The sequence below is a fragment of the Mauremys reevesii genome, linkage group 4 (genome assembly GCF_016161935.1).
Source record: "Mauremys reevesii isolate NIE-2019 linkage group 4, ASM1616193v1, whole genome shotgun sequence".
NCBI classification, from domain to species: Eukaryota; Metazoa; Chordata; order Testudines; family Geoemydidae; genus Mauremys; species Mauremys reevesii.
This window is the reverse complement of record NC_052626.1, coordinates 95,645,391-95,669,732: the sequence shown is the minus strand read 5'-3', so window position 1 is coordinate 95,669,732 and position 24,342 is coordinate 95,645,391. Positions and strand designations below refer to the sequence as shown.

General features: G+C 39.6%; 1 protein-coding gene across 7 annotated transcripts in view; it reads left to right on the top strand.

The window, feature by feature from the left end:
• The first annotated feature begins 4,473 nt into the window (after positions 1–4,473).
• TEAD1 (TEA domain transcription factor 1) overlaps positions 4,474–24,342 on the top strand; it is a 151,523-nt gene continuing 131,654 nt past the window's right edge. For all 7 annotated transcript variants that reach the window (XM_039536327.1, XM_039536329.1, XM_039536328.1 and 4 more), the window contains exons 1-2: positions 4,474–4,524; positions 10,553–10,806. In XM_039536327.1, coding sequence (XP_039392261.1) covers positions 4,481–4,524; positions 10,553–10,806 — 298 coding nt within the window. In that variant the 5' untranslated portion in view covers positions 4,474–4,480. The remainder of the gene's footprint in view (positions 4,525–10,552; positions 10,807–24,342) is intronic.

Genomic DNA, 24,342 nt, shown 5'->3' with positions numbered 1-24,342 from the left:
CACCAGCTATACAGCCCCCCTTCCACTGGTGTCCCAACTGCCAAATCTAGTTGTGGCTCCACACAAAAAACTACCTTGAACTCTACAGTGGCTGAAACTGCTAAATCGCTTGCTTGGAGAAACAGAAGAAAGGAGGAAGAATGATGGGAGATGAGAAATTCTAGCTTCCTCCAACTTGTTTGACTGGACAGGGCTTTAGCTGTGTTGGACAGCATACCTATTATAAAGTTTTATTAGGTTACATTACACTGCCTTTGTTACAAATAATCAGCCTGCTCAGGTATATTTTCTGGTTAGGAAATGTTGAGGAAAAATGACCTGCTGAGAGACATTTAGGTGCATGACAATTTAGATCAAGTTGTTATTATCCTGTTGCTTTTTTATTTGACTTACGTGAATTTTTGTTTCCATTTCTTTAGCATGTTTCTTTTTTCCACAACCTTATTTCTTTTTAAGCTTTTGCACTGATGTGGCCAATTATGGTTTTCATCTACAATTTACCTTTCTAAAAGAAATGATGATGGGTGGTAACATCTGGAAAGCAGGGGTCAAACCACACCAGGAATAAAAGTATGCACATCTCTCTCTCTCTCTCTCCAATTTTCAGTGTTGAATTTGGCCCATTCAGTGAGTTGGTATCAAAACTCACAGCTTGATTGTTTTATAAAACCAGGTCACTAGGCATGAAAAACTTCAGAGAAGAGTTAATCCTGTGTCGATGTCCTATTTACAAAAAAAGGTACCTGGGTAAATTGTATAAACCTTTTATTTCCCTGTGCCTCTTTTGTAACTTTTTTTTTTTTTTACAGAATATTTAATGTATAAAATGTTTTACATAGACTAGGGTTTTATGTTGCATGTGAACTGGTAAGACATTGGACCACCCTTCAAATAGCGATCGTTCTCCCTTTCATGACTGACCTTATATAAACTTGCTCAAGCAGGTGATTTTGCAATCCCTCCCCACCGACACACGCACACCATTACTCACAATAGGCACACACCTTTTACAGCTATTGCTGAAAATACGTTCCCACCTAAAGACAAGCTAATGGGAAAAAGAAAAAGGTTGGTCATAGAGTGAAGGGCCAATTAGTCAGCCATAGGGAAGAAGCAAACGAAGACATGATCCTGAAGGACTGAAAGTAGATTTTTTGCAAAATGTATGTTCTTCTAAAAATGGGGTGATTATTAAAAGGTAGAAATATTTATAAAAATAATCCTAGCTCCACTGTGTAGCACTGTTTGCTTTTTTTTAAAAAAGGGAATACAGCTGGGGCTAACATGTCATGGTATTACATTTGTAATGGGTGTTACCATCACTGTTCACAAGCCAAAGCTTTCAATGGATGGCATGTGTGCACGGTCTGCTTCCGCTGCAGAGGGCAGCAGCTAAATTGAGCCTTGCCCTCAGGTTACCTCACAGAGTTGCAGGAGAAATGGTTTCTCTCGCAGCGTAATTATCAGCAAGGACTTGAAAATCAGATAAATTGGCTGAACTGCACTAAAATCAGCCCTTATTTGGATTGCTGGCTATGTGTGAATTTCCACTGGAAAACGTTCGGCGGCTGGGTACACAGGAGTGCAGGAGCCAGAACAGAGCGAGAGGTCAGAGAGCACTGCAGTCAGTCAAAGGCTGGATTTAGTCTCAGTCAAGTGACCTGTGTGATCGCCTTTTTGCAGTCATTAGTCAGTCGTAAAACGGTGTTATATTTTGCTGTTCTTAGTGCTAGTGCTTCCTAGAAGGAGGCTAGGAGAATTTTTTTTTTTAAATCTCACTTTTATTCCAACCCCAAAGAAATACTAGAACGAATGATGAATTAAATATTGTCATTCCCATTGATTTGCCACGCAAGCTAGGACAGGCACAGTACTGTGGATGAAGCGACAGCATTTGCAAGGGGCAGTCAAGCATCTCTGCAGATGACACCCAACTGAACACTTTAGATATAGGGCTCTGAGCCTGTGTCCTGCAGCCATTGTTTGTGCTGCCATTTTCGGAGAGGCCACTCAAGATCGCATCAGCTAGAAAGAGTGAGCAGCTGCTGGGCTTAGCTTTCAGTTTTTGTTTTTATTTGAAAGGGGTGTAAAATATTCAAGTCACAATATATTCTAGCAATTCAAAATCTTATCCTTCACTCTGCAGCCTAATAGTACGTTGCAATTGACTCAAATAAGCATTTTGTCCTTCAGCTTCCTGTATCTGCTGATTTATTGATTTATTTTAAATTTCCAAAAGGCAGATGTCTACTGGGCCTGACTCTCTATTTCTTGCACTCCCAGGTCTCCCCTGGATTTCAGGGGGAGTTTGGGGTACACAGTGTGCCTGGGGGTGGGTATCAGGGCATTCCAGAGGAAAGGACTACTCACCATGCATTCGCTTACACCGGAAAATGACATGGTGTTTGAACACGTGGTAATTTACATGATTAACCTTCAGGATAAAATCCTGTCTCCTTTGACATCAGTGGCAGAACTACATTCGACATCAGTGAAGCCAGAATTTCACCCCGAGTGTGGACGGGGACTGTTGTGTTGTGTTGTATCTTATCAGCTGCTGACTATGGCCTACTAACACGATGTTCAATATGCAAAATCTTTTTTAACATTGAGTGTTGATTTGTGCTTAACATCCTGTTTATTCCATTGGTAGCGTGATGCACTTTTTGAGTGTAAATAAGCCCCAGGAACACCCTGACAGTCTAAACCAAATAGGTGTAAGCTCTAGACCTTCAGATGAATTCATCTGCTGTCTCTACAGCTTTTGAGCATTCAAGGAAGAACTTTTGTATTTCATTTTAATGGCAAACATTATGTGAACTGCTGAATTTGTCTGGCTGGGTTTAAAATGAATATTTTGTGTTGGAGACAGGCTTCTGCTCTCTCCTGGTGTTCTTTCTCCTTGGAAGGAATTATTGCTGATAAATGGACCCGGTAACAGAAATACAATACAGTCATTTTAATGTAATGATTTCACCCTTGGATGCTCTGTAAATGATTTACATCTTTATTGTTGGTTCGTCATTATAACGTTTCCTCATAAAGATAAATTATGTATAATCAGATATTTATTATTGGAGTATTTAGTATTTTCCTAAAAGCAATGCCATGTGAATGTTTCAAAGAGTAGGAAAAGTCCATTTGTACTGCTGTAAGCATTATTTTTTCCCATTTTAAAGCAAAATAGAGTATTAAAAAAAGGCCTGTGCATATTGTTTTAAAACTTGCTTCAATCCTACATGGTCGATTGTAAAGGCATTTTTAATAATGATGTATAAACACTGGCTTATTTCTCATAAGTCTGTACCTCGTTGTGTACATGGTTTTAGTAATCAGGTCTACCAGAAGCACAGTTTAGACATTACTCCATCTTTGAGAGGGAAACATTGGATTGTTAGAGCAGTAGTTTTCAACTTTTTTTCATTAGCAGACCCTTAACACATTTCAAATGGAGGTGTGGACCCCCTTTGGAAATTTTAAACATAGCCCACGGACCACAGGTTGAAAACCACTGTTCTACGGTAATGACAACGGATCCGTTAGACATAGTATGTGGACCCCCAGGGGTTTGCGGACCACAGGTTGAAAACCACTGTGTTAGAGCATCCTTCCCTGTCCAAGTGTTGTACACGAGGCTCACAGCTTGAGATAGTCGCTCGGGGTTCTCTGTATCTCGCGGGAGTTGTCAGTACTCAACTCTGCTACTGGTTTCTTCATTAAATAGTAAGCTATGATGCACTGACCTACCAAAGAGGTACACTTTGTACTGATAACTGAGGCTGCATTATTTTCACTGTCATCAAGTGTCACTGAAAACATTAAACTGACCTTTTGCTGTGGGGCAGAATCTTTATTTCAGTGGGCTGCGGAGGACTGACCAACTCAGAAATGGCTTGAGGGAAAAAAATCAGAGTATATCCTTATGATTATCTGTACTGTGTTCATGCTTCATACTTTGTGCTAAGGAGACATGGGAGTGGTGCCTGCATATCTGGATTGGTGACTGGACTATCAAGACTCTGACATCTGAATAAGTCTTCCAGGGCAATGCACTGTGTATGCTAAAGAAGGTGGCCAAATCAAGAAAGCTGGTTCTGGCCAGTTGGGCTGGGAACTGATCAATGCATCACATGATGTGAAACTTTTATCACTGTGACATTCTGTACCTCGGGGGAACACCTTGCATCCCCATGTTCATTCTTTTAAAATGATTGGTATCCAATGCAAAGTTTGTCATGTCAGGTGTCTTTGGAAGGCTCATGATGCGCTGAGCATTGTTGTTATAGGTTCTAATTCCATGCATAAAGTTATGAGGCTGAAAATGTGTCCTCATGGCTTAAAACAGGCCCAGGCAAAACTCTCCAGGAGCAGAGGGGAAGTTCACACCTCATCAGGGCATGTATGGGACAAACCCAGCCCAGCCTCACAGGAACAAAGGACACTGGCCTAGGCAGCAAGAAAGGATCTGTTGGACTCTCGAATGAGTCACCCCCCTTCCCTTGGTCAGTTTGGGCCTGCGATGAGGTAATGCTCACCTGACTCTGAAGTGGAGTGGGGGGACAAAGCCAAGAGGGAAGAAATAACATGATAAAAGGGAGAGATGTTTGCCATACTCTTCCTCTCTATTCCACCTCCATCTACAGACCACCACCAAGTGACTGAAGCACTGATCAAAGGGGAGAGCCTGGCTGAAGGGCAACCAGCCAGCCTGTGGTGAGAAGCATCTGAGTTTGTAATGGCACTGAAAGTGTTCAGATCAGCTTAGAATGTGTTTTGCCGACTTGTTGTGCTTTGACTAACATTTATCTTTGTAGTTAATACATTCGTTTGTTTATTCTACCTGAAGCAGTGCGTTTAGTTTGAAACATGTCAGCGACTCCCCTTTGGATAACAAGCCTGGTACATATCAATTTCTTTGTTAAATTGATGAACTCATATAAGTTTGCGGCGTCCAGCTGCAAGACAGAGGTTCCTAGGGTTGTGTCTGGGACTGGAGATATTGACTAGTGTCATTCAGTTGCACAATCCAAGCAGTTTACATGCCAGAGGCTGTGTGTGAACAGCCCAGGAGTGGGGGTTCTCACAGCAGAGCAGGGTAAGGCTGGCTCCCAGAGTCAAGGATTGGAGTGACCTAGCAGATCACTGGTCCAGATAACTCCAGGGGAATGTCACAATCACCTGACAAGGCTGATCCAAGGAGTCACCTGACAGATGAGAGTTTTTTTGACTGCAGGACCAGCCGGTGAGAGGAGAGAAAGAACAGACTCCATGTTCCGGGGGCGAACTCAAGAAGAGAGTTGCAGCAGAGGGGTTGAGTGGCGAAACAAGGAATGGAATATCGTTGTTTGTTGCTTTGTCTAGATCTGTATGTTTCTTTTGCTGTCTAACGTAAAGTGATTGGTTTTAGAAGATTTTGCAAAGAGTTATAGGGACTGTCCCTATAAAATCAGGACATCTGGTCACCCTACATTTGGGGCTTTGTCTTATATAGGCGCCTACCCTCCCACCCCATCCCGATTTTTCATCTTGTGTCTGTGGACAGATGAACTGTAAACCAGAGAGCCCACAAAGCTGGAACTCTATGGAGGGTGTGCTTAAGCAACTGGGGTGCCCTGGGAGATCAGCACTGGTCCTAGGGCAGCTGGAGCATGAGGTCTGACTTCCCTGAAGGATTAACAGATAGTCTGTGCCCGGGAAGAGACCACAAAAGGAGACAGCATTGGAGCCTACTCAGATCAGACCAACAGAAGCTTAAGAGCACACAGGCCTGTGGTGGGACCCCAGCACAGCAGCCTGAGTATCCAAAAGGGGCAGCTTGACCAGGGCTGATATTCGGCTAGATTAAGGAATTACTGGGTAAAATTCTCTGTCCCACATTATTCAAGAGGTCAGATTAGCGGATCATAATGGTCCTTTCTCACGTTAAAGGTCTGTGAAGACACCATTGTAGGTGGTGCCAAAAAGATTCAATAAAACATCCTAGGTGGGTAGAGATGAGAATTTAGGAGGACTACGTGTGAGCAGTAGTTTAGGAGCAGTATAATCATATTTATCAGCTTAGTTATACAGTTCTCTGAAGTAATTCAAGTTTTTACTCCTTCCAGATTCCCCATACTGGTACTTGAGAGAGGATCAGTCCTGTTTCAGTAAAGCAGGTTTTGGGGACAATATGCCAGTGAAAAAGCACAATTTAGAATCTATATGCTGGTAATTCACATCAGCTCGACTGAATGAAAAAAATCACAATTGAATTTTGCCAGGCTAGTGTAAAAGATTATCCAGCTCTGACAAACCCTGTGTTTTAGACTTCTTTTTGACCAATCCTCCGTGCAAATGCTGAAAGATCTTTTGCACATTGTGGTTCCAATCCTGCAAGTCATTCTGCACCTTTATGGAGCTCTATTGACTTTAGTTTTCTACCTGTGAATGGCAGCTTGCAAGACCAGGCCTATGTTTGTACTGCTCAAAATGCAGGGGCCTAAAAATGGAGAATTTAGGTCTGATGTGCTGTACTCAGCTGAACAAAACCTTTCCTCTAGTGAGAAGTTCCAGAATGTAAGTCGATGGATTGTTTTTGACGAGGTATTATACAAGTTATCCCTCATTTCTTGGAATTTTTCTAAGTAAAGCTCCAACAAGCTAAATATGAATGGATATACGTTACATTTAGCTATATACTAAAACCATTTCTTATGTCTTTATGAAGCATTGCTGGGTTGATAATGACCATTAAAATATGTTTATAAAATTCAACGTGGCCCTCTGAGATTTTCTATTTTGTTTAATTTATTCCTTCTGAGGCAGTGAGGGGGTACCAAATTTACAGCCTTGCTGATACTTTAGCTCTCATGCAGGAAGAGCGTAACTACATGAAGACATCAATATGGTTAGGTTTGACTGACAGGCGAGAGGAAGAAGCAGACAAACCTAAGGGAGAGCAAATGCAGGAAAGATATAGTCAGGCAGAGGTTAGTATGGCCTGCAGTTAAAAGGTTATCTGCACAATGGGAATTGAACAGAAATACAGAATAAAGGGTGCAGGGAACAGGACACAGCAACTGAAAGGGAAATCTGAAAAGAGGCATCTAAAACAACCCCAGGAGCTACAAAAGGGAGAATTGAAAGAACATATTTGTCTGGATTTGGGGATCAATGATGAGGGTTTACATTTTTGTTTTGTTTGGCAGGGAATGAGGCACATGAAAGTGATGGGTATTATTTAAAGGGTAAGGTAGATAAGTTGTAATGTGTTGGAGAACAATGGTGGAACCATTCATCCTGGTTTAAGAGTGTGTGTGAGCGTACACATATATATCTTTTTTTTTTCTTCCTGTTTCCAGTTCATTAAATCCTCTCTCATAGAAAGGTGTTACTTTGAGTGTTGAAATGTACACATGTCAAAGAAGTGCATGAATGGAATATGTTTTTCACAGGAATTGGTGCAAAATTCCAATTTTTTTATTAGCTTTAGAGCACCTAATAAGTGTGTAGTATAGCGTGTCTAATGGCAAATAAATTGTAATCCCTCACATAGTCACTTTGAACTCTAGAACATTAACACTGAATTGTTTCATCATGGTTGAGGCCTTAGAATTCAAACTATAATCTGAAGTAAAATGGCCTTTTGATACGTGGTGTAGAAATATAAGTGACTTAACTGAGTAGTTCATTATTCTCCTGAAATAAGAGGGAGTCATTTACTAGTTGGGATACAAGTTGTTTTTTTTTCCCCTCTGTGTCTGCTGGCTTGATCTGCAGTGTCAGCATTCACAAAAATGGAATTCACTAAAAGCTTCCTTCAGTACATGTGAGCTTATTTCCAACAGATTGCTCCCCTCCCCCACCATACTGACATTTGACAAGAAACACATGCTTGTCCTACGCTTTAGAGGCTGCTAAACACTGATTTGTAGAAGCTGTAGTTTTACCTGAAGATGACCCAAGTAGGTAGGAAGGGATGAGAAAGGGAGACAGAAAGTCAGTTGAAATATCATCATTTTACACAGTGTGAGGTCCAACATGAATATCAAGTAACATGAATTACTTTGGAGCCTACACTAATGTTTTCCTAGATGTTTCTTCAGAATAATTTTATATGGGAGTGCTCAAGATTTTGGGCTATGACCCTGTGGAGCACAGTTGAACTAGAATGGGAGACCTACATGGCTTGCCTGCATGCTTCAGGAAATGGCATTGGTGCTCTAGTAGTTGGCATGCGTCCCCTCTGAGTCTATAGTGAAGAAATGCCCCAGTATGTCATTAGGGCTGTGCTGCTGGAGGTGCTCACTTCTTCGGATGAAATATAAACCTGAGTTCTTGATCGTTAGAGGCCATCAAGGATCTGATGCAATTTATTATTATTTTTTAATAAAAACTCTTGTCCTTAGAAGAATGTCATTACCCTAATTAGAATATGATTACTCTCACTTACCTAAAATTCCCCACTTAGTAGGCATTGCAGCTGGGTTATTCTTCAGTTCTTGCCCATCTTGTGTAGATGTTGCTGATATAGGGAATAGTTCAGTGATTTGAGCACAAAGTGTGAGTCCTCTTGGGGTAAAACCAGCCCCTCAACCTTCTGAGGTGTTTGTGTGTGTTTCTCTTTTGGATGTCATATAAAAATCAAGGAACCATCTCTTTTCTGTGGATGACAAAGTTCCCATAGTACTTTTTCTGAGAGTAGGTTTTTGCCCTGGTATTGTTAGCCGAAGTTTCCACTCTCACATGCCGCTGCTGTGCAGTATACTGTTTTTCAGTTGGCTACTAACCTCCGTGTTCCTGCCTGCTTTGCCTGTAATACTGCTTTGTTAAAAGGTTTTCTAGGTACAGATTAATCCTGAAATTAATGGTAGGCAGTCACAAACATTTTTGATGTGATGAAATTTTTAAAACCAATATGGGGTAAATAAGGCCTTCAGGTAGAAAAGAACATGGGTGTGGAACATTTTTCTTGTGGCTAGATCCTTATCCCGAGCAACCTCAGTTCTCGCTGGGATCAGAGGAAGTTGCAGATGCTCAGTGCCTTTGGAAATCCAGCCATTTAATGTGGGATAGAGGGACCACTTCTAGTTTTGACTCCACATTTTTCCAAGGCATCATCTACCTCTGGCTGGATTGGGTCCTACAGATTGACTCTCCCCAAACAGTGCTTGCTGTCAGTAGCATCTCTGTAAGGGAGTTCCTCAAAATGGAAGGGTGTCCTCAGGAAAGCTGCTAAAGCCTCTGGTTATACTGACTTTCCCCTGCTGTTTTTGTGGGATACAGGCGGGAAGATGAATGTTGCTTAGCCTGCCATACTCCTCATCTGCAATTAGCCTGCAGAAGGGTTTGTGGGAACTAGGATTGTACTGTAGAGGTGTCTGATTTCCCCTCTCTCCACTTTCATGTGGAGAAGGCATATCATGGTCCTTCATTTCAAAATAAATCAAATAAATGAGTTTGGAAGTTGAGAGGTTTGGTTTCATTTAATTTCATTTTTTTAAATTCCCTTCCTATTTATGTAACGAAAGTCACCAAATGTCTTTTTTTTTCCTTAATAAAAATGTGGTATGCCTAGACATGTTGAGTCAAATTCATTCCTGGTGTTGCATAATTGACTTCCAAAGAGTTACACCAGAGATGAATTTGGTCAGGTATTGCAAATTTTAGCCTGAAGCAAACCTTTATAGCAGAGTTGTATTTCTCTCAAAAATATAAAAGGAACACTGACAGATCTGTAGCTGTAGTGGTGTTAGCAGGTGCTGCTATATTGAATTATTTCTTATTAAATTGATTCAGCAACTTGAAGCTTGTAATTTTTGTTCTGATGTAGTTCCATGGCAGAGACTTTTTAAAACAGATTAAATGTGTAATATCTTCTGTAGTTATTCCTTTCTTTGTTATTATTGTTTTAAAGATTTCACCTTATGTATAGTTCAGACTCTGTGTTATTCATTTAGTAAGATCTAAGCATCTCAATATTTCCCAATTAACCATACTGGGCTGATTTCATCCCTGGTGCAGTTCTACTAACTCCATTGATATCTGGGATAAATTTGTAGTTTTATTTTATTTAACATGTTTCTTTTTAGATTTAATGGGCTGGATCCTCGTTGGGGTAAACCAGTGTACTTCCGTTGAAGTTGGTGGAGTGACACGAATTTGTACCAACTGAAGATCTGCCCCATTATTTTAAGTCTTCCAATGAAAATTCAAATTGAATATATTACATTCAACTGATTTTTTTTCTAGTATTAGGTATTCACCAAGTTATACTGTGTTTAAAAAGTAACTTGATACCCTATTCCTATATGTAGTGGTGCAGAAAAAGTGAAGTGTGGCTAATGGCTTTTGTTTCAAGACACTCATTCTGCAGATGTTTCGGGATGGAATTGTGTTTGTATTTTACTTTTTATTGGGTTTTTACAAACTCATTAATCACAATAGCACTTTCACATTGTGCCCATTGCTGGCAAGCTCTGTGCAAGTTATTTTCGAGTTGGGAGTAGCCAAGGAATGTTCATGTTAAGTTCCATATCTTTAATATCTTTTGTTTGTTTGTTTGTTTTTTTAGGTTTATTTTCTTTAAGACTCCAGGCTTAGGCTTGGAGACCCCAGCCACCATCATTGAGCCCAGCAGCTGGAGCGGCAGCGAAAGCCCTGCCGAAGACATTGAAAGAATGAGTGATTCTGCAGATAAACCTATTGACAATGATGCAGAAGGTGTCTGGAGCCCTGACATTGAACAGAGCTTTCAGGAGGCTCTAGCTATCTATCCACCATGTGGGAGGAGGAAAATCATCTTATCAGATGAAGGCAAAATGTATGGTAAGTAGTGCAAATTTAACCTTTTGAAATAATTGTCTGATGAGATGCACACAGCCAAACCTGTATCTAGACAAAAGACTAGATACTTATCTCCAGATACGCCAGTGTAAAACAGATAGAACTCTGAAGTTAACGGAGTTCCAGAGCATTCAGTTACCAATCTCTCCAGACCTCAGTTCATGATTGGTAGAAAAGATACAATCATTAAATTTACAGTTCTTCAGCTGTATCTACAGTGTGGCTGAACAAGTATTTTTAAAAGAAGGTTTGTAAATGTGTGACTCTTTGTGCATAAAGAATATGTAAGCACCCTTCATTTTTCAATAAACGGTGCAGTAAAATAAAATCAACTTGAACCATCATCTGGAAGTACAGTGATAGCACAATAAAATGTATAGCACTTTATTAAAGAAGCGATAAAGTTCTTGTCACTTGCACAGTCCTCTCAGTGAGTGATGCAAGGTTTTTTTCTCTTTGTGAACTACTAAATTATATCATGTTCTGAGTCCATTTAACAATACAGACACCTACGCATACATATTATCCCAATATTGTTTAGTTGTCTTTCCAGTTTACTCCAGCTAATCTCTGATTTTGGAGAGTTCTTTTTTTTTTTTTTTTTTAAACTTTTGCAAATATTGCTGACTGTAGAGTTTTAGTTTTGACTGTTCACGTTGTAAAAGGCAGATGGTGGGTTGTTCCTTTGCACTTTGATTCTATTAATCATGAAGTGTTTTAGTGTTTGTGGTTTTGTACTGTTATGATTAAAAATGATCAGGAGTCTACCTGATGCATTGATGCAGCTTTCCTGATCTTGAGAGTAATTTGTTCCTAAATAATTGTAAATATATGTCACATAATGGCATGTTGTGTCTTTAACAAAGTGCCTTCTCCGTCAATATCAGTAGGAACCTACAGAGCAAACGAGCAGGCACTGTAAGGAGAAAGCAGATGGTACTGCAGCTGCCACCAGCTGTGCCCCCTCCCCCAGTACTGGTTGGATGATGTAATGGAAACAAGGAAAAAAATGTCTTTCTGTGGTGTTGGGAGTCTCTCACAGCCTGTCAGTGTCACAGCGAGGCAGAAACAAACCTTAAGGCGTTAGTTTGCAGCTGTCATGTGACCCTTGCAGCCAAATGAAACATAATGTCTGGAAAAATAGACTTGTAATGAAGCTTCTCAGCTGCTGTTGGCAGAAAGTTTCTAGGCCCTGTTTTCCAGCTGGATTGATTTTTTTTTTTAATATCTGAGAATATAGGTCTTTTTTCTTTCTCTCGTTGTTCCTCCTTCCCCTGTAATTTCCCTCTATTTTGATTGAAATGTTTTTGTTGTTACTCTTTAAAAAAGGATGAAAAATTAGTTTAATTAATAGTTTGTGCTTTTTCTGGAAAGACTTAGAGATATACTTGCAAACATGTTTATTATATATTTATAGTGAAAGACTGTACTTATACATGGACATTCTTGTCTGCCAAAAATAATGTTGATGCAATTTTTTAAGTCTGAGTCCCATAATCCATAGGTAATTTACAGTAATGACTTCTGAAATGTATTTTTTTCTTTTTAGATCTCCTTCTGCAGTAAGTAATGTATTCATAATGTGAATTTTTGTGTTTTAATGAAAACTCACACATTTGTACATGTAAGGATTTTACTTTTTAACAATCTCCTACTGTAGGTTTAATAAGACAATTGTACTGAATCCTAAATGTATATATATTTATATAACACTATCTATGCAATAAATATGCATAGTTAATTGACAATAAATGCCGTAAACCATATCTGCCGCATCTATGTCATTATATAAAACACAGAAGTGTTATTTTGAATATAATTACAAACCCTGAATAAATGTTTTAATATTAATTTGATATGAAAATTAAGTACATATATAGTATTGCAACTTTGATTTAAAATGTTGCCATAATTTTGAAGAAGAAATATATTAGGAAATGCAGAATGCTGTATGAGTAGTATTTACATCCTGACTTTTTCGTGGATGAACTCATGTTTTCATTCTTCAAGCTGAGTAACTGCTTTGTAGTGTTTTGAGGATTTATTGAAGTCATGCTAGGTTTCTGAGGACTTTATAATAGAGTCTTATGGTCCTAAGAGCATAATTGTTCTCCAAGGATTTTGAAATCAAAACAGCATAAGTGTTTTAGATTCTGTGTGGCAGAATGAAAATAATTTAATGCCTTTTAGTGGCATACCAAGTTTATTTCTCTTACGAGAAAGACATTACGATATTTCAAAGCTTCCGCAGGGTTGGGGCATTTTGTAATGTGTCGGTAATTCATGAACCATGCAAGACAAAGGTCAAGATAGCACCATTTCATTTTCCGACTGAAATTACCTTTAAATGTAGACACTAGAATAAATATGATTTTCTATAAAGACAAATGTAATGATCTCTCTGTGATGGGCTCAAGTTAGGGCAATTGTGATTTTCTTTTTCAAAAAAGGGATATTTTGAAGAAGAGAGGAATCTGTTCTCATGAAAGGTTTTTAAACGTCTCCACTGTAGATTTAATAAGACATTTTAGTTTCAGCAGAAGGCAGAATTCCTTCACAACTCATTTTGTGATTATCTTGAACAGTCCTTAGGAGTGGAGCTCATTAATTTGGTTAGGTGTGAGTTCTTCACTTACTTACTTACTTTTGACTTCATGGGTGTGTAGGCACTACTGGGATTTTTGTAAATCCCATCTCTGCAGTGAAGGTGTGTGTGTGTTGTCCTCTCTGAAGAAGGAAATGTGGGCTGCTGTGTCAATTCTACCTCTGGCATTGAGGGATATCTCTGGCTTCTGCGTTTTGTGAATGTGACAGCTTTTCTTCAGCTGTTCTTCCACACTTTTGTGATGGTTTTTTGAAGGAGTAGGACAAAGCCATTCCATTTCCTCTTCGGCCCAGGTCATTCTCCCTCTACTCCAGCCCTTCTATGAAAAGTAATCCGTGGGACTGTATCAAGAGGCTCAGAGACTTTTTCTGGGCATTGCACCCCACAAAGAAGAAGGATTTGAGGACTATGTGGTTTGGGTTGGGAGGAAGATTTGCCCTTCCACTACTGCAGATCCAGAGGATCCATGGAGAAAAGAAATGTGAGATGCAAGGAAACAGTGATGTCTTCTGTTATGCCGTGGCCTTCTCTTAGCTGCTTTATGGCCCCTCACTCCATCATGGAAACCATACAACAAAGAATTTGGAAACTCCTGAACTTTGACTCAGGGAAATAATTGGGTAAAAAACAAAGATACTTACCTATTTTAGGCTAGTATTCATGCCAGGAATATTGGTGAGGAAATTCCTAAAAGAAAGAGAGTGGCCAGTAATAGCCAAACGAATAGAGAAGATGGTTTCTGCAGAACAGTGCCACCCAGAGTTCCATCTTTTCCCCCTCAATGATGGTTTTATTGTTGTTACTAATAAAGGACTGACTATGGTCGGAAAATAGAAGTGAATATGAAAGTTTGACCCAGGATGGAGGACCTCATCCTGAAAATTGCTGAGCACCTGCTGCTCACTTTTTGAAGAAATAAGTAAGGAAGAAATAGGTTACTTTTATACCCACATTACTCAAATTTGCCATGCAAGGCCTTCGGTGTGTGAGGGATTTTTTGTTTTTGTCTTTAATTGCATTAAGAAAAGTATTGACAAAATACAAATACTATTTATAAATAGGAAGTGTGACACTGCAGGACTTATTTCCCTTCCCATAAATAAACAGTCATGAATTTGTATCTTTATGTTCTAAAACTCTATAAAACCCATAATCCATTACACAGCATTGGCTGTGTTTGTACTTAGTTCAAATTGTTGGTCCTTTTCAGTTGACAGTTTTGTTACTTGTAGCGATTCCTGTTAACTCACTTATTGGCAGGATACTTGCCTGCACTTGTCTCTGTTCCTGCAAAGACTGTTATGGAAAGATTAGAAGAATGAAGGCTGCAGAGATTCTGAAGTGAAATGCATCTCTAATTCATCCCTGGTGTAACAACCCTGAAGTCAGTGGCGTTACAGCGGGAATTAATTTGATCCAGTGTGTTTGTTTTCATTCATATAAAATGTAGCTATATTAAGAGATATCTTTGGTAGCACTTTGGGGATGATATAAAAGTAATTCAGAATAGTCATTAAGTGTGATAATGCCTGTAGACCTGCAAATACTTTACTAACAATATTATTAACTTATCCTCAAGATAGCAAAGACGGCTATTGTGTATATAATAGGGAAAATAGTTTATTTAATTTTTTAAATAAAAAAAAATCAACTATCCTGTAAAAAGTTCTTGAGTGATGAAGCAAATGTATCTGTGTGGGAAACAAAGCTACTGGACAAATTTATTAATAGTTTTATGAAAAATGTAACAAAGCTGTTTACATATTCTACAAAGATTAATAAGCCCAATGCAAAGGTGTAAGAGTATATTGCAACCTTGCAAAACTGTTATATAAATGTAGTAGGCACAAAAGCTATGGGCCTGTCCTTACCAGGATGGTAATGAAAAAACTAATGGTATCTTATTCACTCATCAAATAAAAATACTCTGCCTAGGCAAATAGAATATTACAAGATTCATAACAGCACTTTTCATCTCCAAAGCACCATACTAATATTAATGGAACTTCAAATGGAACTTCTCACAGCTAATACACCAGCAAAAATTCCGATTCTATAAGGCTTATGTGACATTGTAGGTCAATACCCTTCCCTTGCTCTGTCTAGGTGTTTATCAGGAAACTATTAGGTGAATAGCTTAATGAAACAATACTAACTTGTTAACAATTATTTTTTATTTTTGCTTTTAATTTGAAAGTTTCCAAAACAGTTACTGCTTCCATAAAGATATTACTACCGTATAAAGTTTCCACTCTATTAAATATATTTGAATGTGCATAAGGTATTTAGAGTGATGAAATAGCAGGTGTGAGGTGTCATGTTGCATGTTTATTCATCTGTTATTGCAATCGTTGTGCAAAGATGTGCTCTTGTATTTTCTGTCTCACAGCAACATACACAAAATGCACCAGAGATAGGACACCTATTATGAAAGTTACTATTTAGGTTACTTAGATTGTAAACAAATCTGTCTAGAAACATTCTTGACATTCTATGATTGTTCTATGATGCATTAGTTATTGCATCATCATACTGCGTATTCAAGAAGGCAGGTTACATAATGTAAGTTCTGTTCTTAAATGTGAAGCGAGTGGAGCTGACTTTGTTACCTCAGTAGTAGTAGTGCTTTGTTCTGCCACATGAAAGACCAGTTTAGTTTTTGTACCTTGCTCTCTCTGGATTAAATGTTTCTCTAAGCAGGAATTGAGACAGAGAGGTAGATTTTCTCTCTCTCTCTCTGCTGGCAACTTCTACCTTCAAGGACAGTGTGAACAGTGCCTAAAGAGCACTGCCTTAAAAGATAAGGGCTCCTACCTATGAAGCAGGTGGGAGAAGACAGTGGGAAGAAGTGAATCTGTGGGTTGAAGAATCATACATGACATAAATGCTGAGTGCCTCCACTGGATATATGGAACCAGGAATATGGAATAACATACTCCAGAGGAGAGCTGCTACAGAATTGTGCACCAAGCAAGAGCAGGATAATATTTGAGAGTTAATTTTAGAAGTCTTATCCCTTTTTGCCGTACTGTTCCCTCTCTACTTAGTTATGCAAAGCAGATGCAGAAAGCTCTATATAAACCCTTTATTGTGAAGCAGAATGTCAGGTCAGCTCTGTGCAATCTCTCAACAGGTTTTGCAATGTTTGGTACCCACCTATAGAGCAGAGTTTCCATCTGAATTCTCTCACTGCACCATCAGAGACTAACTTTCTGCATGGTAAGATGGTATGTTCATCTCAGGAATCTGAGAGGCTAGCATCACTCAACAGCCATTCCTAGTGATGCAGAATGGAGATCAGAGCAATTTTTCTCTTTGTGCAAATGTAAATATTAACAATGGGTTGACCTAAATGTACACATTTTGCGAATGGGAGGAATTCCTTTTTGGCTTAGCGGAATGTATCAGAACTAGAATAATATGAGCTCAGTAGAACATCCAGGACATTTGTTAAAAGATTGTTGAGTGTGATTTACACAAATTCAGTCCATTTTCCCTCCAAGGTTGATGTCATTACTTTAACCTGAGATCCTGTAACTGCACATAGCTGTTTGCAATAAGCTATTCTTAAGAAATTAGTTTGCAACATTGGGAGGGGCATGCATTGGATAGCTAAAATAGATAGGTCTGCTGTACCGGGGGAGTCAGTAGCCTAGCTTCGAAAAGATCATGAGATTGAATGGATATGTGGAAAAACCCAGAGGGATAGTGATTGTAGTAGAAAATGCACTCTTCCTTTTGAGATCATATGTTGCAATAACTAGGGTCCCTCTTAAAAATGCTATAGGTCAGAAATCTTTTCCAGTCCAGAAGAAGACTATTCAGGAACAATGGTGCCACAGTGTGAGCCCCATAGGCTTTTAAGGACTGTAACAGATAACCTGGATGAGGAGCAATTTTATAACCTCTATATGAAACTGCTGTGGAGATTTCTCCTTTCATATCAGCTGGCATTGGCATCCTCCAGATTCAAATATTGGTCAAACCTGTCTTGCAAAATCTAGACCTGGCTACAATAACCCCTTTCTTTGGGAAGGTGTTACCACTGGAATGTGGAGAGTGATTTGGTTTTGCAGTAGACACGAATGTCCCAGTTTAGGGGCACATGCTTTCTAATGAGTGTTAAAGGGGGGATAGGGGTGGGAGAGCCTGACTCAGTCTTTCAACAAGAGAGAGACGCGAAGAGCAAAGAGAGCACTGTTGTACTTTCAAGACTGGCTAAAAGGAAAACCAGTCAGAACTTAGCCTGACAACACCACTGCTATGGCTTACATAAGTAATCAAGGGGGCACTGTGGAAATAGGCGCACTGCCAGCCTTTCATGTAACATGGAACTTTGACCGATGAGATGATTGGCCAAAACACAGGCACCTGCACCTTGTAGATCATAGAATCATAGACTTTAAAGTCAGAAGGGACCATTATGATCATCTAGTCTGATCTCCTGCACAACGCAGGCTACAGAATCTCACCCACCCACTCCTGTATCAAACCTGTGTCTGAGCCACTGAAGTCCTCAAATCATGGTTTAAAGACTTCAAGGTGCAGAGAATCTTCCAGCAAGTGACCCGTGCCCCACATTGTAGAGGAAGGCGAAAAACCCCCAGGGCCTCTGCCAATCTGCCCTGGAGAAAAATTCCTTCCCGACCCCAAATATGTCTATCGGCTAAACCCTGAGCATGTGGGCAAGACTCACCAGCCAGACACCTAGGAAAAATTCTCTGTAATAACTCAGATCCCACCCCATCCAACATCCCATCACAAGCCATTGGGCATATTTACCACTAATAGTCAAAGACCTATCTCATTATACCATCCCCTCCATAAGCTTATCAAGCTTAGTCTTGAAGCCAGATATGTCTTTTGTCCCCACTGCTCCCCTTGAAAGGCTGTTCCAGAACTTCACTCCTCTGATGGTTAGACACCTTCATCTAATTTCAAGTCTAAACTTCCTGATGGCCAGTTTATACCCATTTGTTCTTGTATCCACATTGGTACTGAGCTTAAATAATTCCTCTCCCTCCCTGGTATTTATTCCTCTGATATATTTATAGAGGAATATTTATAATCATATCTCCCCTCAGCCTTCTTTTGCTTAGGCTGAACAAGCCAAGCTCTTTGAGTCTCCTTTTATAAGACAGGTTTTCCATTCCTTGGATCAACTTAGTAGCCCTTCTCTGCACCTGTTCCAGTTTGAATTTATCCTTCTTAAACATGGGAGACCAGAACTGCATACAGTATTCCAGATGAGGTCTCACCAGTGCCTTGTAGAACAGTGATGGGAGAACTCCATCTGAATGCTTTTCCTACTGGACCTGCCTGATTTTAGACTGGCCACAAACAGAATTACTGGTCAAAAAGGGAAATGGAAAAGTGAAGAGCTTTCACAGAATCTCTGATCTTTGTTGGATGCGCAGTCTCTCAGAGAAATGGGATTTTTCCCCTGACCTACGCCACCTCACATCTCTCTCAGATGCTCTGGGGTAAGAGAGCTCTACAAAACTTTCCCAAAGCAAATGCCACAGTGGTCAGATGATTCTTGCATTGGCTCCTGAGGCCATGTTGCACAGAACTAATATTTAATTTTAAATATTGCTTACAGGGATTTCCTCATGAAATACACACACGATTTTTGAGAGGCCCTCGGAGCAGCAGTAATCATACTATTGTGTGAATTTTTTTAATACCACACACATAATGTAATGCAGGACAGTCAGTCTTGAACAGCAGAAAGCAACACTGACGAGTGGACAGCATCAGTTGATTTTACTCTAAATGTATGTTTTAAATTAAGGGGTTAAACATTTCTTAGATCCACACAATTTGGAGCGTGTTCAAATGGAACGAGTAGCCCCAAAAGTCTCTTCTAGCCCTGGGCACTCTAAAATTATTATATCAGTTTAAGCAAAGGATATATTTTGTTAGAAAAATAATCTGGTCGCGGGGGGTGGGGGAGAGGATGGGGGAGAGTGAACATAAATATGCAGGTGCCAAACTGAATACACTTTTAAAATGTTACTGTCTTGGCTCAGGCTTTACCAATGAAGTTGGTTGTAGAGGGCAGAGTGGTGGCCCCTGAATTCACAAGGAAATAGAAAGCCCCAGGGAATAGTCAATTTTCCTTCTATTCTCTGCAGCACCACCTAAGGGTGGCAGTAAAACAGTCTATCAGGATTTTACACAGAGAAGACTCCAGTCAACACTTGAATCCTCTATTCAGAAGGCTCAGAGATGCTCCTGTAGCAATTAGCACATTCCCACAACCACCACTGTATAGGTCAAGCCTTTGAGGAGTCTCCTGGGTATAATCAGTGTTTGTATTTTATGGTGGCCTCTTTATAGACTACTCATGTCTCTAGTTCATCAGAACTTATACCTGTACAACCCCATGGATGTCAGTGAGTTTGCATAGAGCATAAGTCAGCGCAGAACTAGGCCCAACATTCGTAAAGCTCTGTGGAATTTACAGCGCTATGTGTCGGATTTTTATTAATAGTAATAACTCCTTTAAACCTTTACTCTGCCAAACCACTCTGTTGTCTGATGTAGCCCAAGTTATCTTTGTGGCTGTTTTGCATAGTAAGGAGAATAAATGAAATTTATAGGAGCCTTTGGAGGTTAGTAGTTAGGATTAAACTGTTTTTGTTTTAATTGCCTGTATTATTGCTATATACGCCAGGAATTGGTGCCAAATTTGCTTTATCCTGCTCCTAACACTGTCAAAGACATAGTTGTGCAGAGATTCAACATTATATAATGAGCCATGAAAACAGGAAATCTGGTGTACTCTTCGGATCTAACTTCAGGTTGTTCAGTTGTGCTGCTTGGATCAAACCAGAGAGGGCAAGCAACTTCTAAAGCTACCAACCCCAAATGGATCAAAGTAGATACATTATTGCTAAGGAGTTTTCTCTCAGCATAGTGAAAACATGTTCTGTCAGATCTAGGGATACATCTTAGGCTAAGTGAGAGATAATGGAATTGTGCTGGGCTGAATCCTGGGCATCTGCATCCCTTTGCAAAGCATTCTAGACTGGATATATGATAATTTTGGGAGTAGAGGCACTACAGCGTGCAGCAGATACAAAAGATATCCCTACTTACCTGCCTGGAAGTGGGAGAACTAAATTAAACTAAATTCTCAAGTAAGGAATCCCTGAACACTATTTTCAAGACTGAATTCTTTGTACTCATTCTAACAAACCTGAAGCAATTCAGACTTGATTGTCCGAAATCTTTTTATTTTTGTTTGTTTATACTTCAACATTAGCTTGCATTTGGTTAGATAAAAGAAAAACACACTGTAAGTTGTCTAATAGAATTAATACAAATAATTCCAGATGGGTAGAATAAAAACATGACAGCACAGCCATCCCTGGCCAGCTGGAGAAGAGACCTTTTGAGACTTCTGCCTACAAAACCATAGGCGTGTACCCCTAAACTAAAAAGCAGCGGAATGAACTCAGGTGGTAGGGAAGAGCTATGTAAACCTGAGCCGGTCCAATTCCATCCAGTAGGGAGTAGTGGGGCCATCCCCCATTCACAGCTGTTGCAGGCAACTATGGATAGGTAGTATAACAAACAGTTTTCATAGTAAAAATAGTCTTTTAATTTTTTTAGTGGATGCCTTTAATCTTTCTGGGAACTTTAAATTTACTTCAAAATTTTAATCTCCTTAAGGCAAAGCCTGTATTTACATCTGTTCATGCAGCCTCAGGAAACTACTGGCATGAAGTACATAATGAACTTCTTAGTAAAACTAATGTGAAATGCAAAGTTGACTAATAAATATATAACTTCTTCTGCTCCCTGGCACATTTTTACCTAAGCAAACAATTTAAAAAAATGTCAAACACAGAGGATCAGATATAAGCCCTCAACAAGCAAATGCAATGCCACCATTGACACAGAGCCCTTGATTGTTTGCTCTTGTGGCTGGTCATATGGCCTGCTGTGAAAGGGATCCACAAGAAAATGTTCCAATATATAAGCCAAGTATTTATATGTAGAAATATGGGTAGAGGGAATTGCATCTCGCTGCTCCCCAGGAGAATTCATCTTCCTGGAGAGCAGGCGGAGGTGCCCTCTCTTAGGATTTTCCTCTGTGGGAAGGAGTGGCAAGTTATGGTTGAAGCTCCATTGTAAGATTGCCAGTGAAGCTTGATTAGGAGATGAGCTGATTTAGTAGGTTCCTAGGACAGTCCTGCCCACTTTTGAGGCTGTATTGGCCTCTTCTAGTCCACCTTCCAGAGGGAACATTGTAGCCACTTTCCATAGCTCTAAACTGCCAGTGACTTGTGCTAGGTTGACGCTGGTGGAAGCCCAGCATAGACCAGGTGGAATCTGACTAATGAAGGTAGGAGAATGGATATTGTGAAAGAGCATGGTAATGGGGAAGAGAAGATAGAGGTAGGAGTGATCGGGTGGTGTTAAGTAAAGGTAAAATTAGGTTAAATATAAGAGAATTTACTGAGTGTTATCTAGTAGTGGATCCGTGTGTTTTTTGCAAATGCAAAATAACACAAAATAAAACAAAAACAGTGGAAAAAACTAAATAAGTACAGTGCTCACAGCCCACCGTGCTGGCCTCCACAACCACAGCTGCCATTGCTGCTGACATCTGGGCAGCAACTGTGATAGAGCAGCGATAGCACCCTGGAACTGCTCTATCCAGGTCCATGGGCAGGCAGGGAGAAGGGACTTCAGCCCGGATCAGCCCAGCCAAGATGGCAGTGGGAGCCATGGCAGAGGGCAGCCCACTGCTCCCCTTAAAAAAATTCACAGGGCTCTATCTATTAGAATGTTGAATAAACTTGTGAGGGAATCACCATTGTTTTGAGATATTTTAAAAACTAATCTTGTCAAAGACCTGGGGACTATAAAGAAGGAAACAATCTGTAACAAGGTGGGGATGGGCTGGATAGCCAATAAGTCGCTTTAGTTGTTAATTTCTGTGACTCTCTATTCATGGTATTCTTCTTTTGTATCAGGTTTTTATTGTTTGTTAACAGTATTTTAATATGAGCAATTTTTAAAATGACATGAAAGGAATGTGTTGAGTTCCATTATTGTTATCATCATCTATAATTCATAGGATGGTAGCATTTAGAGATCCCAGCCAAATCTGGGCAACATTTTGCCAGGTGCTATGCATGGGGGAAAAACAGATTCTGCCTCAAAGAGCTTGCAGTCTAAACAGACGAGAGAGACATAGGATATGTCTACATTACCCGCTGGATCAACGGGCAGTGATAAATAGACCGCCGAGCGCTCTCCCGTCGACTCCGGTACTCCACCAGGGCAAGAGGCACAGACGGAGTCGACGGGAGAGCGTGAGCTGTCAACTTACCGCAGTGAAGACACCGTGATAAGTAGATCTATGTACGTCGACTTCAGCTATGTTATTCATGTAGCTGAAGTTGCGTAATTTAGATCGATTACCCCCTTTCAGTCTCCTTTTAAAAAAATGTCTCCTAGTGTTAAAGTAGCCTGCAGTCTTTGGAAGAGGAGTGTATATTGTTTCCTTATAACTATGCAGTAGTGAAAATAGTTTACTTTCTTTTTGCATGGCGCATTCAAGTCTCTATGGCACGTGCCAAGCTAAAATTCTGATCTTTAATTACTGGTTTAGAAAATATGTTGGTTTCAATTTCCCCTCAGTTACACTGTTGTAAATCTAATGGAGTTGTTCCCGATTTATGACAGTGTAACTGAGAGCAGAATTGGGTCCCTATGTTTAAAATTCTGTTTGCCATATAATAACTAATAATTTCTACCTGCTAGGCAGGAGTTTAAAAATGTTGAAGACCTCTGTTTATGTAAAAGAAATATGAGGTACAGTAATGTGGACTAGTGATTAATGGTGGGAGGGATGTAGAGGGACAATCCAAATTGGCTGGTGTTGAAAATCCATGTGCCATGCAGATTTAGGATCTGTTTGCAGATGCCCCATAATTTAAAATGCCATTTAAAAAAATTTTTAAGCCCTCATGTAGTAAATTAGTGCATTGCTTACTTGTTCAGTGTGCAGAGTACAAGAAGACCGGCTAAAATAATAGTGTCAGATGAGGTGTGAACTTATTCCATTCCTCGTAAGAAGGAGTTAACTTCAAATCCTAGCACTAGTACACAAATCATAAAAAAGCCTGTTGTGAGTTCCTGAAATGTCATAAAAATGAAAGCTGTAAAACATGCTACTTTTACTTTTAAGAAACCATCCCACCGTGTGTGTGTATATATATATATATATATATAGAGAGAGAGAGAGAGAGAGAGAGAGAGAATGTGTGTGTGTGTGTGTGTGTGTATATATATATATATATATACACACACACACACACACACACACACACACACACAGATAGAGAGAGCGCGCATTTATATATATTGAGTACATTTAGGTTCCACCTTTATTAGAAAGTCACTTTCATTGATTTTTGTTGGTCTCTTGAGCAGTCACTTAGGATAGACATCACTGGAACTAGGTATCACAGGGAACAGTCGGGTATAGTTTCAGATTTCAATTACAAGAGTTGTGCTAAAAACACAACTCCATCTGTATCCCCTCGGTACCTGCACACAAGACAACAGTGCTAGCTCAATAAATTAAACCAAAACACATGGAAGCAGGTGCAGTATAATAGCGGATAATATTATGTGTATGTATAAATTGTCATTTAAAAGACTTGTTAAAGATCAAAGGAAGTAAACAACTTATTTCTCTCCTTAGTAGTAGTAGTAATAGAAAATATTTTTATTTATGATAGTGCCCAAAGATCCCAGTTGGGATTAGGGCTCCATTGTGCTGGGACAATCCTTGCCTTGAAGGATTTACACTAAATTATAATTATATATAGATATATAAAATGCTCCCATTAAATAAATCTCTGGTTGCATGTTCATTCAGCATAACA